General features: G+C 39.1%; 2 protein-coding genes across 2 annotated transcripts; one reads left to right on the top strand and one right to left on the bottom strand.

Moving 5' to 3' along the window:
* The first annotated feature begins 992 nt into the window (after positions 1 to 992).
* On the top strand, positions 993 to 4,781 carry LOC103708405 (large ribosomal subunit protein eL42-like). The gene is made up of 4 exons (XM_008793312.4): positions 993 to 1,149; positions 3,095 to 3,274; positions 4,345 to 4,419; positions 4,506 to 4,781. The coding sequence occupies exons 1-4, from the start codon at positions 1,147 to 1,149 to the stop codon at positions 4,563 to 4,565; spliced, it is 318 nt and encodes a 105-aa protein (XP_008791534.1). The 5' UTR covers positions 993 to 1,146; the 3' UTR covers positions 4,566 to 4,781.
* A 4,315-nt stretch (positions 4,782 to 9,096) lies between these two features.
* LOC103708406 (aquaporin PIP2-4-like) lies at positions 9,097 to 12,243 on the bottom strand. The gene is made up of 4 exons (XM_008793313.6): positions 11,731 to 12,243; positions 11,210 to 11,505; positions 10,535 to 10,675; positions 9,097 to 9,447 (listed from the first exon to the last, which is right to left on the bottom strand). Exons 1-4 carry the CDS (start codon positions 12,044 to 12,046, stop codon positions 9,337 to 9,339), a joined length of 864 nt encoding a protein of 287 aa, XP_008791535.1. The 5' UTR covers positions 12,047 to 12,243; the 3' UTR covers positions 9,097 to 9,336.
* Between the last annotated feature and the right edge of the window lie 2,868 nt (positions 12,244 to 15,111).

Genomic DNA, 15,111 nt, shown 5'->3' with positions numbered 1-15,111 from the left:
ATGGTTTTCTTGATCAGCTTGCCAAGAAGCACTTTCGGATCTACTTGTCAAGAAACTCCGTAAACCACAACGTCGCAAGCAAAAACCATATAGATAATGAACGACATGGCAAACACTTCCAGAATCATAACTCATTTTACTTGGAGGGCGATGGTTTTAGCCGCGATCAAACAACTTCAACAAGATCTTGACCATAAAAAAAAGAAAAAAAAGGGGAAAAATAACCAATCTATGATAAATTTATCTGAAATAATAATCGAGCATACTAATTTAAGCCAAGAATTGATCAAATATCTAACTCCAATTACCTCAATTTTCACTGTTGGCTCGCTCAATGAAAAGAAGAAAATCGGGCAAATAAAATTTTTTCATTTTTTGCATGAACACCCTTCTAAATATCGGATTTTGCATGAATATCCTTCCAAAATTGATATTTACATGTATATCCTCATAAAACTCTATTATTGTACAAATGCCCCTAAGATAACGATTGTTCTAACGGTGTTAAGAAAAATCATATTTATATTAATTAAAAATAAAATAAATTTTTGAAATTATGCTATTGTCTCTGTCTTTTTTTCTTGCCATCGGGATTGCGATCGCGATCCCTTATAAATCTTTCTGTTTGCACGTCTACCCATTAAAAATATTTTAGTTATTTTAATTGAAAATCGTTAATTTTTTAACGACGTTAGATGGCATGGTATATATGTAAAAACAAGAATTAAAAAAAAAATAGAATAGCAAAACAAGTGTTTTAAGAGGGTATACATGCAAATATCAATTTTAGAAGGGTATGCATGCAACATTCGATATTTAGGAGGGTATTCATGCAGAAAAAAATCTAAAATTTATAAGTGGAGAGCTCTACCTCTACAGCGGGTAAGAGATCATTACCGTTCAATCGCTAGCGGATGGGCTGTGATCACCAACAGATCGGAGCCATCCATGTTCCATCATCTCAAGTGCATCGCACGTGCTAAACACCAGACTCATACGGGACGTTTCAATCGAAACCCTAATAAAATGACCGCCGTCGCCTCGCCGAATTGGAGTTTCGCCTGCTCGAGTCGGCCGTGACGGAGATAGGAGAGAGGAGGAAGGGGATAAGAGCGTTTGGTGGATCGAAACCTTAGTCCTGCAACCATGGTAATGGCCTTTCCATCTCTCTCGCTCTGGTATTCGATCGAGTTCTTTTGATATGCAACGGTAGCTTTCCTATCCGTGATGTGTATTATTTTAACTATAGTTTGTTATGAGCGCACGCAAGTCATCCCTGGAATTAACAGAGACTCAAAGAAACTAATTTGTTGAAATATTGCGAATGAGTTTTTCCGTTGTTTTTTGATGCAGTTTCTTGGTCGGTAGTGCCATTTTTGTTTACGTATCTGCCGTTAGGTTAATATTTTCGATTAATTTCGTTTAGGTTTTCGCTAAGCGATTGAAAGTCTCGTTGTTTGATGGGAAATCAGATTTTTAGTTCCTATAACCATAATTATCAAAGCCTTCGCCTAAGTATTTGGAGTCAGTTTTGTGAATCCCCAATCTCTGTTGCAGATCATTCCAGTGAAGGGCTACACTTGGTTTTACTCTAAGCTTTACAAATTTTCCTAAATTTTTTTAGCTCATTATGAAATAATATAATTACGCAGGCAATTTGAAACTAGTATCTATATGTGCATGTGCTAAATATTTCTTTTTATTCTCTCTGCTTTATGGTTGTAATGTTCTTTAAGTTAATATTTATCATTCTTTTGGGGTTATTTCAACATTTATATTTACATATATACATACATCACACACATGTATGCATATCTGTACACGCATGTTATGATGGCTGTGTTCCTTTATTTAGGCATGAATGCTAGAGCTTATTAGGCCTCTTATTCTTCTCTTGTTTTGTAATGAAGGCCCAAAGGTATATAAACATGTACTTAGTTTGTTTTCATTTCTCTGACAAGATTCAAGGATTTTGAAGGTATTCGACACTTTCTCCATTGCTCAATATTGACACTTTCTTGTCTAAAGTTTCATAATTCACATCATGTTTCTGACATGCAGTCTCTTAAGAAACTGGATCTTTTGTAATGCGTTCCATTGTCATAACTACAATTATCTTCACGTTCTGAGTACATTATATTGATCAACTGATAATACTTGCTCGATTTTTGTGATAACAATGATATGGTAACTAGTTCATGTTCTGCCTCATGTGGTGTTGGTCAAATTCTGTGTGAATCTGTTCATTGATGTGGTGGTCTTCTGAAACAAAATTCAACTGCCGATTCTCTATTGAGAAAAACGTTGCTTGAATTAAACTGTTTTGTTCTTTCTATCAAAAGCAATCACTGCAATGGAGCTTCCTTGAACCATCTTGAACAAATTGTTTACATGAATTGACTAGATGGCTTTAGTTTGCTTAGTCAGTTGCCCCTCATTTGTATTATACTTTTCTTTGTAACACAAACAAATTGACGATTAGACCCACAATGCAAGTAGAAGAGGTGGTAGATTTTTGCAACGAATTTTTGTGGGTAGATGTGGTAAAAGTGAAGTATGGGAAATGTAAAATGCTTAAGAAGTTATGGATGGGGGACAGTTGCTTTCTTGCTGACAGAATTAACCCTGAGTGACCAGTGCAAGTATGTTCATTTCTTGAATAAGGGAGGAAGGTGGACGGGGAGGGAGGGGTGGAATCTGTGTGTGTATGTGGCGTTTCATCTCTTTCATGTCTGCAATCCAGAGTAAAAAGTAGTTGCATGCTTTTTCTTATCCCAATGAAACTATGCGTGCAGCACTGATTATTATGTCAGTTATCAATTGTGTTTCATTATTATGAGTTGATACTGTGCTTTTAGTCAGGTGCTAAATATGCTTGATTTTTAAGTTTGTCTATATTAACTATGGATTCGTTAGACTTTCAGAAGACACTGTATATCTGGTCAGGGAAAATTTTAAATGCTCTTTGAGGGTGTGCCAAGTGATGATATACTTACTTTCTGGGTTATATTGGAGTTTCATATTAGTATTTTTAAGTCAAATTGCAAGAAGCACTTTTCTTCTAACAATAAGATGTCTGTTCCTTGTCTTACAGGTAAACGTTCCAAAAACAAAGAAGACTTATTGCAAGAACAAGCAATGCCAAAAGCACACCCTTCACAAGGTTACCCAGTATAAAAAGGGTAAGGATAGTCTATCTGCTCAAGGAAAGCGGCGTTATGATCGCAAACAGTCTGGTTATGGTGGGCAGACAAAGCCTGTTTTCCACAAGAAGGTACTCCTCCTTAGTCCTTATCTATTTTTGTGCTTGCAGATTGCTAAAGAATTGCAATTTCAGTATAGTATTTGCCTCACTATCATGCATAGCATACTTGGCTACCATTAGGAGCAGAGACAGGATCTCCATGTGGGGGCAAAGGAGGGGCACAGTTTGTTTATAATGCAATGAACAATGCGCAATTAAATTGCAAAAATGCTGCAACTTAATGTGTCATTTCCAATCATTGTGATGTGGATTACTTGAAGAAAGATCTAGTACTAGACTAGAAGTTTTTCAAAAAAAAATCTGGACATTCTCTCTAAATTTATTGTTCATTTTCTAAACATCTACTAGTTTTTGACTTCTGCATGGCCAAGCGCAAAAAGAGAGGAAAAGGCAGCTATGCCAGCTGCCCGCTTCTTCTTAGAGAGGGAGAGGGAGAGGGAGAGAGAGGATGCTGGCAGTCTTTGCTCCACCAGTAAAGTGAAAGAAAGAGAAAGAGAGGGATCATTCACAGAGTTTTCCTCCTAATAGATCCATATATCTTGAGAGGGTTATGGACAAGATGGGCTTCAAAGTGGTTCAAGTGGTGAAGTTCTAGGTGTTAGACATGAGCCAACAAGAGAGCCTCCAACAAACCCAGCACCTGAAAATGAGAGTTGGTATTGATGTCATAACCAGCTGTGAGTTAGTCATTTTTGGGTTCCTTTTAACTGTTTTGAGAGAGAGAGAGAGAGAGAGAGAGAGAGAGAGAGCAAATAAATGGCTTCTATCCTGAGATGGGATAGGAGAGAGAAGGGAGGGGGGAGCAAATAAATCCTCTCTTTTTGCAGGCCATCTTCTTCGATGCAAACCCCCCCCTGCCCCTGGCTACTATTGCATTCTGTTTCACTTTGCCTGATGTAGATTCCTAGCTTTGCAGTACTGAAAGGCACTAATTAGTGTTCTGGAACATTGTTGAATTGCCGCATATTGATTTATATTTGATGGTTTAGATTGTTTGCATGATGCATTGTTTTTCGTTGCCCTTCTACATATGGAGCAAAACAGGAATTTATATTCATCGTGAAAATTTCATTAAACAGGCAAAAACAACTAAGAAAATCGTGTTAAAGCTTCAGTGCCAGAGTTGCAAGCATTATTCGCAGCACGCTATAAAGGTATTTTTTGCCATTAGTTTATTATTTTGGTTCTGATCTGTGGCCATTTATGTTCTTTTCTGAACTTTGTGGGATTTGTTCTGCAGAGATGCAAACATTTTGAAATTGGTGGAGACAAGAAGGGGAAGGGAACATCTCTCTTCTAGTTGGTTATCTGGACTCGGTAGAACAAGCATATGTTGTTCTAAGGGAAAATTTGATCCAGACCCACTAAGTTGTCACTTTCTATTTGTTATGATTTTTCAATGTTGTTGAAGTTTCACCGGTCAGCATTCAACTTCGCAAGACTTTGCATGTCATATGCTTAACTAAACAGGCTTTTGGAGGAATATAACCTGCAAAGAAAATTTGTTTCAATGAAATTTGTTCTTTGTGTTGGATGCGTGCCCGCATGGAATTAAAGATTCAGAATATCTATCTACCTGTGTGCAACCACCGTTGCTCACAATCTGAGTACTACCAATCAAAACCCACCATCTGTGGTTGGTCTCGCGGAGGAGCATAACCTGAATTTGGCGGGTAACCTTGATTGCCTGCTGGGGTGCGCAGACCTTTTCCAGCGAAGTTTACAGCTCTCTCCTGTTCGGATACGGATAGCAACAGCCATGGATCTCCATCACTGGTGATGGAAGACATAAAGATGGACAAGAAGAAAAAGTAAAAGCTAAAAAAAAATATAATTTTCATGATTTTGTCACTATTATATTAATATAATAGTAACATCTTTTCTTATTTTTATATATAAATCCAGCTAAAGACTGTTAAATTTTTGCGTCCGAAATACTTGCATAATCACCAAAGAGTCTTCAACCCTGCCTACTTCTCTAGCCGCTGGTTTCCCTTCACCAGAACAATTTGGTTTCTCGTTTCAAGTTAGCTCGTCTCAAGCAGACTTGTGAAAGGGAAATAGACCAATATGAAACCGGGGGTTTAACTGTGATATTTAATTGAGAAGAGAGACATGGGATTAGCTAACGTTTTTTCAGCAAAATTGTCCTTTACAAAGATAGTTTTTATTTTGAACATTTGATACATCTGTCTTTAATTCTAACAAGTGCCTTGTTTCAAATCACTGCGAAAGGCCGCAACTGAACCATTCATCTACCCTTGGCTAGACCAGAAAACAAAAACTTTAGATTGTCCCTTTCTTGCTTTGGGATATATGTAGATAGATAAATAATGAATTTTAGAGTGATTTGAGATCTCTGTAGTGGACGATCCAACGGTTGCCGGGCACCGAGGAAGGCGTATCCTTCCCTGGAGCAAAGGGACACTAGCCATGTTCGGAAATATCTAAAATAGAAATAATACATCGACGGGCTGGAAGAGCACGAGCAATTTGTTGATCCTTGTTAATCGAATCCTACAAGTTAATTACATGGCAAATTTAAGGGGAGACTAATAAAGATATTTCATCATTATCCCATGCTCTTTAATTCGGTCCTCGGGGAGAAGCCTCCTATAATATTAATTTATGTTTGTTATATTTTAAGGTGGATATAAAAGGTTGATGCCTCACTGCCACTAAATTCTATGCGAGACAGGAATATGGTTTTTTACGTTGCTTAAATTTGTTTTGTATATCCGATGAGTATTTGACATTAATATGTCAAAGATATTCTTTTAAGATAATTCTCTTATCTTTATATTTAAAAGTCATGAAATTACAATTTCCCTTGGTTTTACAATTATATATGTATGTATGTATGTATTAAAATTGCTATGTAAATTTTATTTAAAATTTATTTTGAATTTTAGATAAATTAAGGCTCTCTTGAGGAGAGCTTTTGGAGGGTCAAAAAGTACTTTCTAGCCCTCCTACAGTACTTTTAGATAAAAAAGGATATTTGGTAAAAAATTTGGAAAGCTGTTTTAGCCTTTTCAGAAAGCAAAAAATAGCTTATTGGAAGAAGCTCCATTTTGGAGCTTTCCACAAAAGCTGTTTTAAGTTTTGTCGAAAAGCTATTTTTTTTTACCAAAACAACCATAATAAAATATAACAATTACATACTTTGTCCCTTTATAAATCTAAAAATCTACTGTAGCCCTAACAAAGAACCCTAACCATGGATCAGACTCCCATCCGTGCAAGAAAAGATATTCTTATTTCCTATTATTATTTTATAGCTTTATCATTGTATTATACTATAAATATAATATTATATTATATTATATTATATCAAAATACATTAATATGTTATGTTAAATAATTTAATATTATGTTATATTATAAAAAATTAATGTATGCTAATAATTATAATATTTTGTACCTTTATTATTATATTATACTAAAAATATAATATTATATTATATTATATCATGATACATTGATATGTTATGTTACATAATTTAATATTATATTAAATTATTATGCTATAGTATGCAATGTTATATTATTATATTATAATAATATTTTATTATATTACAGTAATATTATACTATATTATATATTTATATATTAATATATGTTATATTTTATTATGCTCTGTTGTATAATACTATACAATATTCTTTATGGTAATTTTATCATACAAAAGTACTTTCTCAATTTATTTATCAAACACATGTTAAAATACTACAGCACTTTAAAAATATAGTTATCAAAGAGCAAACAACTTTTTATAAAAGCTCTACTTCAGAAAGCTCTACTTTTAATAATTCTACTGCCAAGAACAGCAGAGCCTAATTCTTTTATTATTGAACACGTACTTGATGGTATGTACAATTCTGAGTTGTTTTCCCTCGCTTCAATTCTTGATTATGAGAGCCCCGGTTGCGTGAGCTTTGACTCGGATACTCCGCGGCCTGGGCTCTAGAATGGGTGGGAAGGGACGGGTATGGATAATGGATCGGAACGGCTATAGCCCATTTTGGTGTCAAAAACTCGAAACCAAACAACCTTTGTTAAGTTTAGCGAAAAATTCCAAAGGCGGTTGTGTTTGATGAGAAGGAAAATCCAATGGACGGGAAAAAGAGTTTTTTTCTTTTGGGGAGGGGGGGGGTTACAGAAGTGGCTGATCTACTAAGATCTAAGAACAGAGTACCCCCTGCATCAGTGAATCAGGGAAGGAGGAAACTCTGCAGACCGCAAAACATCCAAGAAAGCTTGGGATTCTAACATGATTAGTGGGCCCAACTTGAGCCCGTTTAACCCAACAGGAAAGCTCCAACTTGGGCCGGGTTCAACTTCACTTCTATTTAGCTGGGCTTCACTTGCAACTGGAAATTTAGGGTCAACTCAAATACGACCAGTCGAAACACCGGTTAAGTTGAGCTGAGTTTATATGAATTTTTTAATTCAAAAATCCTAACTTGGTCTCAAGAGCCGACTCGGTTTAGATTTTTTGAACTTGGGCTAAAAATGCAAACCTGATCCTAAGTCGGGTTGGATTTTAGTTGAACTTCGTTCCAAACCAGACCTAGATAAAGAGAGAGAGAAATTTGATTTAGCTCAATTCAAGAATCCAAACAATACAGGCATGTGCACCTTTGGCACTTGATCTGATCATGATACCATTATCTAAAACAGCCAGTCATCGACCCCAATGTGCAGATATCATTTTTTGTAGGAGTTGGAACAGATGGTGCAATAATCTAACTAGTCATATTGACTCGGTGGTTGAGCTTTAAGCCTTAAATTAAACAATCAAAGAGAAGAATAAAGCAACACTTCTCTCTCCCTCATTCGAAAAGGAAAGGTTCTAATTCATCCATCTGTCCCCCCCCTGCCATTGTTTTAGATTTGCAGTAGATAATGATCATCTATGCTCACCTAAGATGGCCACAAAATCCAAGCCCCGCCTATTAAGAAATAGCAGCCGCGACTGCAAACTGAGTTATGCTACTGCCCTGATACGTGTATATGTTTCTAAATGATGGTTAGGGACCCCACAATTGTTTCCTAAGAGCTCTGTCGCCACCATCCGAGCGACTCCATCACATTTTCCCCATTGCAGGATAAAAATAATGAAAGTAAAGTCTGTCCTTCTTTCTACCCAAGGGAAAGTAATTAGAGGGTAAAAAAAGAAACATTGAGGGGCTCGTAAGTGCAAATTAAATTTGATGTTGTAGGATTGACTTGTGAAGAGTTAAGAAGAATTAGCTTGGGCGGGTAATGCAAACAGAGATAGAGATCACATATAATTTGGCGTCTAAATTCTGAATAAGAAAAACCAAGAATCAGCTCTCGACCAGACCCTTAACTTTGATGGGACATGAGCTTTTCATTTATAAAAACGGCTCAAAGCCTTAATTTTGACCACGAGCCTACAAACTCTTTATTTTCTCTTCCCTTTCATCTTTCTACATATATATTTTGTTTAATAATTCTATTTAACTTAAGCATCGGAGGCATCTAGTTGGATCAGCTTCGCTCAGCTGCATTCTTTACTTTCGACGTTAGCTTAACCTAATCGGGGCTTCGTATGCTGTAACTTGTGTTTGGCGCCAGCAATATGCATGCATGTAAAAGGCCTAAGAAGAAGGAATATTGATTTATATTGTTGGTCCCATCAACCATTGATATGTTCGACCGCTAGTGGTTCTATGACGTCGTTTTTTTTTTCCTTTTATTATTGTTCTTTAATCAATTCCGGTCTTTTGCTTCTTTCGGGCATCGTGGCTGGTTGATCACTTTCGTCAGACCACCAATAACATAGATATTAACAAAATTAAGGATGACAAAGGTTGGAAGCTTCGTAGCCTTACGTAGTCATTACAGATGCAGAAGAGAAGTGACGAGAGCAGCAGGAAATACAAGGAAAGATGACGCACGGACGCACTCGTACAAGTCGATAGAAGAAACCCAGTGGTGCTGAACAATTGAATACAGTTGGACACCCCAGTAAAGGATCTTATCAACAATTTCAAGCTTCACCACTGCTTTTAAGTTAAAAAAGAACAGGGTTGCATGAATGATCAGCCGCTACGGAAGGATCCCAAAGCCTTCGCAGCACTAGCTCGTAGGACATATTGGTGATAAGCTTCAGCAATTGCGGCACCGATGAAAGGTCCCACCCAGAAGATCCACTGCGAACCACAGCAAAAGTCATTATAAGCTTCTACTTCCTCTAACTTGCTATCAGATGATCACTTCATCCATCAATTATAAGAGTGATAACCGTAAGTTTCGAGGTCCCCCTCTTCTAGAATTTGGAGCTTTGGAGGATCCTTTTGAATTATTCAATGAAGCATGGTTAGGTGAAGATTAGGTCCAAAATCCAAAGAGTTAGGTATTTATGGACCTTTGTTTTAGAATGAAGTATTTGTGGACCCTTGCCTGAGCTTATATATATATATATATAGTTGGTAGAAGATTTGTTTGTTCCTGTAGGTAAATATGGACCTTGCCTAAGCGTCTATGGTTGGCAGTTTACTAGTTTTGTTTGTTTTTACACCGCTATAATTTAGCAAGCTCAAAGTTTTATATATGACACGACGTAATGCGCTCTTGGCCAGGTCCTAAATTAAGTGGACAAAGATGCGATGATCCCAGGGGACGTTCTAAATCGTGCAGTCTACTGGAGGTCTGGCAAATAACCTTGCCATTTCATTATCTTGTATAATAAAGTTAGTTTCTCTCTGAAAAACATTATTCTTAGGCGACGGTTGGTGGCCTATCACCTTGGTGATCCTTATCCCAAGATAATCTAATCCTCTATGATCACCGTATTTAGTATGCTATATTCCAATGATTAAAAATTTTCAGATATTCATGAATAATCTATTTAGAATTTTCTAGAAATCTAAAATCGCTTGGCCATATAATACCACAACTATCCCTGATATACTCTATAAAATATGTATATTAATCATATAAAATATATTACAATAAAATATTAATATATTTATTAAGATATTGATTTTAAAAATGTTGTATAAAAATATATTTATTAGTTCCATAAATTGTTAATCCTATAAAAGTATATTTATAATAATAATAATAATTATTATTATAAAAGTATGTTAATCCTATAAAAGTATATTGATTTTCGCTAGGGCTTAGCATGGGATTAAAAATTGATTATGATATTGACTTTTAAGACTGTGATCAACAACCCAAAGCATGCAAAAAATAATGGTGCGGCATGACAGATTTTAGAAATTGATATAATACCTGATCATCCCAGGCCTTCTCCTTGTTGTAGATCACAGCAGCTCCAAAGCTCCTGGCAGGGTTGATGCCAGTCCCAGTGATAGGAATTGTGGCTAAGTGGACCATGAACACTGCAAATCCTATCGGGAGAGGAGCCAAGACCTGTAGAAGTAATCGAAAGGGAAATTGAAAAAGAAGGGATTAGTCCAAGCATTCATGCCAAGTTAAAAGATCGCGATGGTGTTGGTGTCGAGCATGATACTAGAACAATTTCTCAATGGTTGCCAAATGGTTAATTAATGCACCACCGTAATTTTAATTATTTTTCTCTTATCATAACACACAATATACTCCAGTGAGCCCTTGGTGCACTACAAAAAAACAGCTGTTGTATGGGGATGGGGGGAGCAAAGAGGGTCCATCCTACCATCGCCCCCAGTGGGCAGTGGTATATTCGGGACCAACGGTTAGGTAGGGTGCGGCAGGTGGCAGAGAATTTTTAAACTTATTCACAGATATGTTTTGTAGTCCTAGATTTGCCAACAAGAAAACCAAAGCTAATTAAAAGGGATTACGTACGATTCTAAAGTATGTTCTCCGTGGATAAGAACACGGACAAATAAAAAAAATTAAATTAATATATAATCCATTGCGAAGATACAATTTATAATTATGATTTATAATAAAGGTAATTACCGGGACGTGGGAGTCACGGGCGCTGCGCTTGGGGTCGGTGGCGGAGAAGACGGTGTAGACGAGGACGAAGGTGCCGATGATCTCGGCGGCGAGTCCCGTCCCCTTGGAGTAGCCGGAGCTGAGCTCGTTGGCGCCGCCGCCGTAGCGCACGTAGTAGGCCTTCTGGAAGCCCCTGACAAGCCCCGCGCCGCAGATGGCTCCCAGGCACTGCGCGATCATGTAGAGAAGGGCTCGGATCAGGGAGACCTTGCGAGCCAGGAACAGCCCGAACGTCACCGCCGGGTTTATGTGACCGCCTGCATGCACGCACACAAGAACGCACCCCACCGTTATAAGCAACAGGATGCAACCATATGCGAGGATTATGGGCTACATATATATATATGTAAGATTAAGCGCGAACGGAGAAAAGATCTTATTTTCTTCCATTAATTCCGTTTCATTTGTAAACTAAAGAATGCTTAAAAAAGTTTCGAAGAAGAGATATTAATTGCGCCTGCGAGGGTGGGAGGGACACCCACCGGAGATGCCGGCGGTGCAGTAGACGAGGATGAAGATCATCCCGCCGAAAGCCCAGGCTATGCCCAGGATCCCGACGCCGCTGCAGGCGGCGTCGGTGCCGTTCACGTTGGGGTCGGACTGGTGCTTGTACCCGATCACCGTCGCCACGGTGATGTAGAGGAACAGCAGCGTCGCGATGAACTCAGCGATCACCGCCCGGTACAGCGACCACGTGGTCAGCTCCTCCACGTCGATCAGCGGCGCCGGCGGCGGGTCCATGTAGTCCTTCGCGGTGAACTCACCCGCCTCCGCCGCGGCCTCCACGTCCTTCCCCATCGACCGCTGATTAAAATTCAGCTCCTCTCAGTACTTTAGAGAAGAAAATAAATTAAGCCCCAAGAGAGAGAGAGAGAGAGAGAGAGAGAGAGAGAGAGAGAGAGAGAGCGTGCTGGTGGTCTTAGAGAGAAATCGGGCCTCGGTGTGGAGTGAGGAGAGGCTGAGGGTGGTCTTTTTATATCACCACGGCGGTGAGCGGAGACAAAGGGGAGTGCGGAAGTGCGGTTTTTATTTGATTTATTTTATCTTTCTTTTGCTTGTTTTTAAAGTTTCAAATTGCCGCCCTAAACCGAACGCTGCCTCAGCATGAGATCAGCTCCCACTCCGCAGCCCCACCACGCGCTGCTTCGCTGTCTGTCCCCGCATGGAGGCTACACTCCGGTGATCCATGAATTGACGGTGGTGATCGTCCACTGGGTTCCATTGGGTCCTTTCATGAGTTTAGCGGGCGATTCGATTACTATTCTCTGGGTGGTAACACCAGCGGCGGTGATGCACGCGGGGCTGATGCAATCAATGGCATTGATGCATTGGAATTTGAATGCAGAGTGGAGGACAACGTAGTTCGTATGATTAATTTGATAAACTGATGGACCCGTGGGATTGATTCCCTGCCCAGATCTTAGCTATTATCTTGGTCATTATTTGTTGTTAGAGCTGATCATAGGCTGGATTTAGAACTAAATTCTATTCATTTCTAGTCGGACATCGGGTCGGCTTATGTAAAATTTGATATTTTTTGTGTCCGAACTCGATCCATGATCAACTTTATTAGTTATCTATTTAAATTATGAGAGCAGTTGGGTCCCTGATGCTACGACAAAGCGCTCATCGGTGCCCTAACCCTAATCTACAAGCCACAAATAAGTATTATATGCTATGCTTTGGATCAAACCTTATAACCTTATCAGCTACATGAAAGAAGCCAAAAGGAGCGTGACTGTACAGCTGATGCCATAAATAGGTCACGTTCAGACTTCAGCATCCCTCTTAACAAGTTCGCTGGGTATACAGGCCACAAGGGAATGCCAAAAGTAACTTAAATATTTAAGAGGCATGTGGAATAGAATGGTGCCAAGTCAGAACGAGTAATGGGTACCAACACAAATTTTGCGTGTGGCCTCACTGTTATCATGAGCAGCCAGCCCTTTTCTTTTTCTTTCGTTTTTTTTGATGTAAAGGGATGCAGAAAAAATGCCACCTGACCTTCGTTTCAGATCAACGATGAAAAATTACAACCGGGGGTTCCATGATTCAATCCACGGTGACCGAGGACACAACAGGAATGATGACTGTGACCATAGAATATGTTATACGGCGCTCTCAAAGGGAGGTATACGATCAGCGGTACAATTGAGCTGCTACAGGGAACAAAGACTCAGGATTCGAACAGCAAAATGAAGAGGTCTGAAGGGAGTCGAGGAGCTGAGTTTAGACATCAAGATGGAAAAGTTGCTTCTTGTGGTGCTAAATTTTAGATGCTGAATGGAATAGCAGAACTTCAGAACAGAAAGGATGAGATGGCCAAAGTATCAGGGATCCATCTGAAAGATACCAAGAAACTGTACTTCAGTAGCCGAACAACAAGTAAACTAAGCATCCAAGGCTGGCTCTTCTAGTTAATGGTCTCGCTGTCACAGCTGCCTTTATACGTGGTTGGGCAATATCTTTTTTTCCAGAGTATCCTTAAGTTTTGATTCAAGCAATGGAAAGCTTGGACGCAATCTGTAAATTTTTCATGCAAAGGCATGCAGAAACTATGCATCTTACAAGATTGAGGGGACGGTCTTCACTTTGTTCCAGACTTTTTTTCAATTTCCGGAAGAAGCTTGTGATCACACAAGATGGTCCAATTAATCATTGAAAGGGTCGAGCCCTCTCGGTACTATAGAAGCATGCTTGCTGAAGTCATGCACTTTCTTGCTCGATAAGGTATCTTTGGGTTTGTCATTTCATCGTACGTTCCATATATATTGGTTCATGATGCTTCACAACAACAAATATTAATTACTTACAATTATTGTCACAGCAGTAGGAACGCTATATATAAATGATGATTTTGCCGGCAGTAATGCGAATTTCAAAGTTTTGTTATTATTTTTTTATTACTTTGCACGTAGTAGCCGTTGCCTTGGAAGATTATTATTTTTATTATTAGTATTATTATTATTATTAGTATTATTATTATTATTATTATTATTTGTGATAAAGACAACATTCATATACCTCTTACATGAATAAAGCCAGCCAGATCCGAAATAATAAATAATACAAGGAAGAAGGAATCTCAGTGGCACTCGTCCACGAGAACTCTTCCATGTGCCGAGCAATGTAGGAGGCGACCCAGTCCGCAGCTCTGTTCGTCTTTCGATACACGTGCGTAGTCTGGAAAGAAGCCAAACCCCTAATCAGTCTGCGAGTCTCACTGATCTGTGGGTGACCGTCCCCGTATCGATCAACTCCCCATATCCAAGCGATCACCGTCGAGGAGTCCCCCTCCAGATATATCTTGTCTGCATCAAGTACCCTTCTCGCATAGGAAATGTCCTCCCAGACTGTCTGTCCGCCTCAATAATAGTCGAACCGGGGGTGCGCCGACCTCGGGCCACTACCAGTGTGCCCTGGTGGTCTTGGATCACAAATCCTACTTTTCCATATGCTCCATCTGTCGACATGTCGTCATCAAAGTTAACTTTGAGATAACCAAGAGGTGGGGGCACCCAAGAAAATGAGGCAAACCTGGGTACTAAAATAGCGGAACGGGTGTCCCAGATGTTCCTTACTATCCCAAAAGAACTCAACGCAGCTGCCACAGTGATCTCAGTAGCATGGCGAAAGTCTCTGTCCACCACTGTCCTCGAAAAGGCGGGTATTTCTATCCAACCAAATGTGATAAGCTAGGTATGCCCCCTATACTATCCTCAATTATACCCGGTCTCCTCATGGTCTCCCTCAAATAGTGTAGTAGGTCCTTAGCTGACTCCAGTGTCTGAGGAAAGGGGCCAAAAGCAAGGTCCCAAATCTGTCCTGCCCTGGGGCAACTAAGTATGGCATGGGTAATGGTC

Source organism: Phoenix dactylifera, chromosome 3, assembly GCF_051530095.1.
Source record: "Phoenix dactylifera cultivar Ajwa chromosome 3, Ajwa_hap1_PhDact_Kaust_v1.1, whole genome shotgun sequence".
NCBI classification, from domain to species: domain Eukaryota; kingdom Viridiplantae; phylum Streptophyta; class Magnoliopsida; order Arecales; family Arecaceae; genus Phoenix; species Phoenix dactylifera.
The sequence above is the reverse complement of the archived record's forward strand: the minus strand, read 5'-3'. Positions and strand labels throughout refer to the sequence as shown.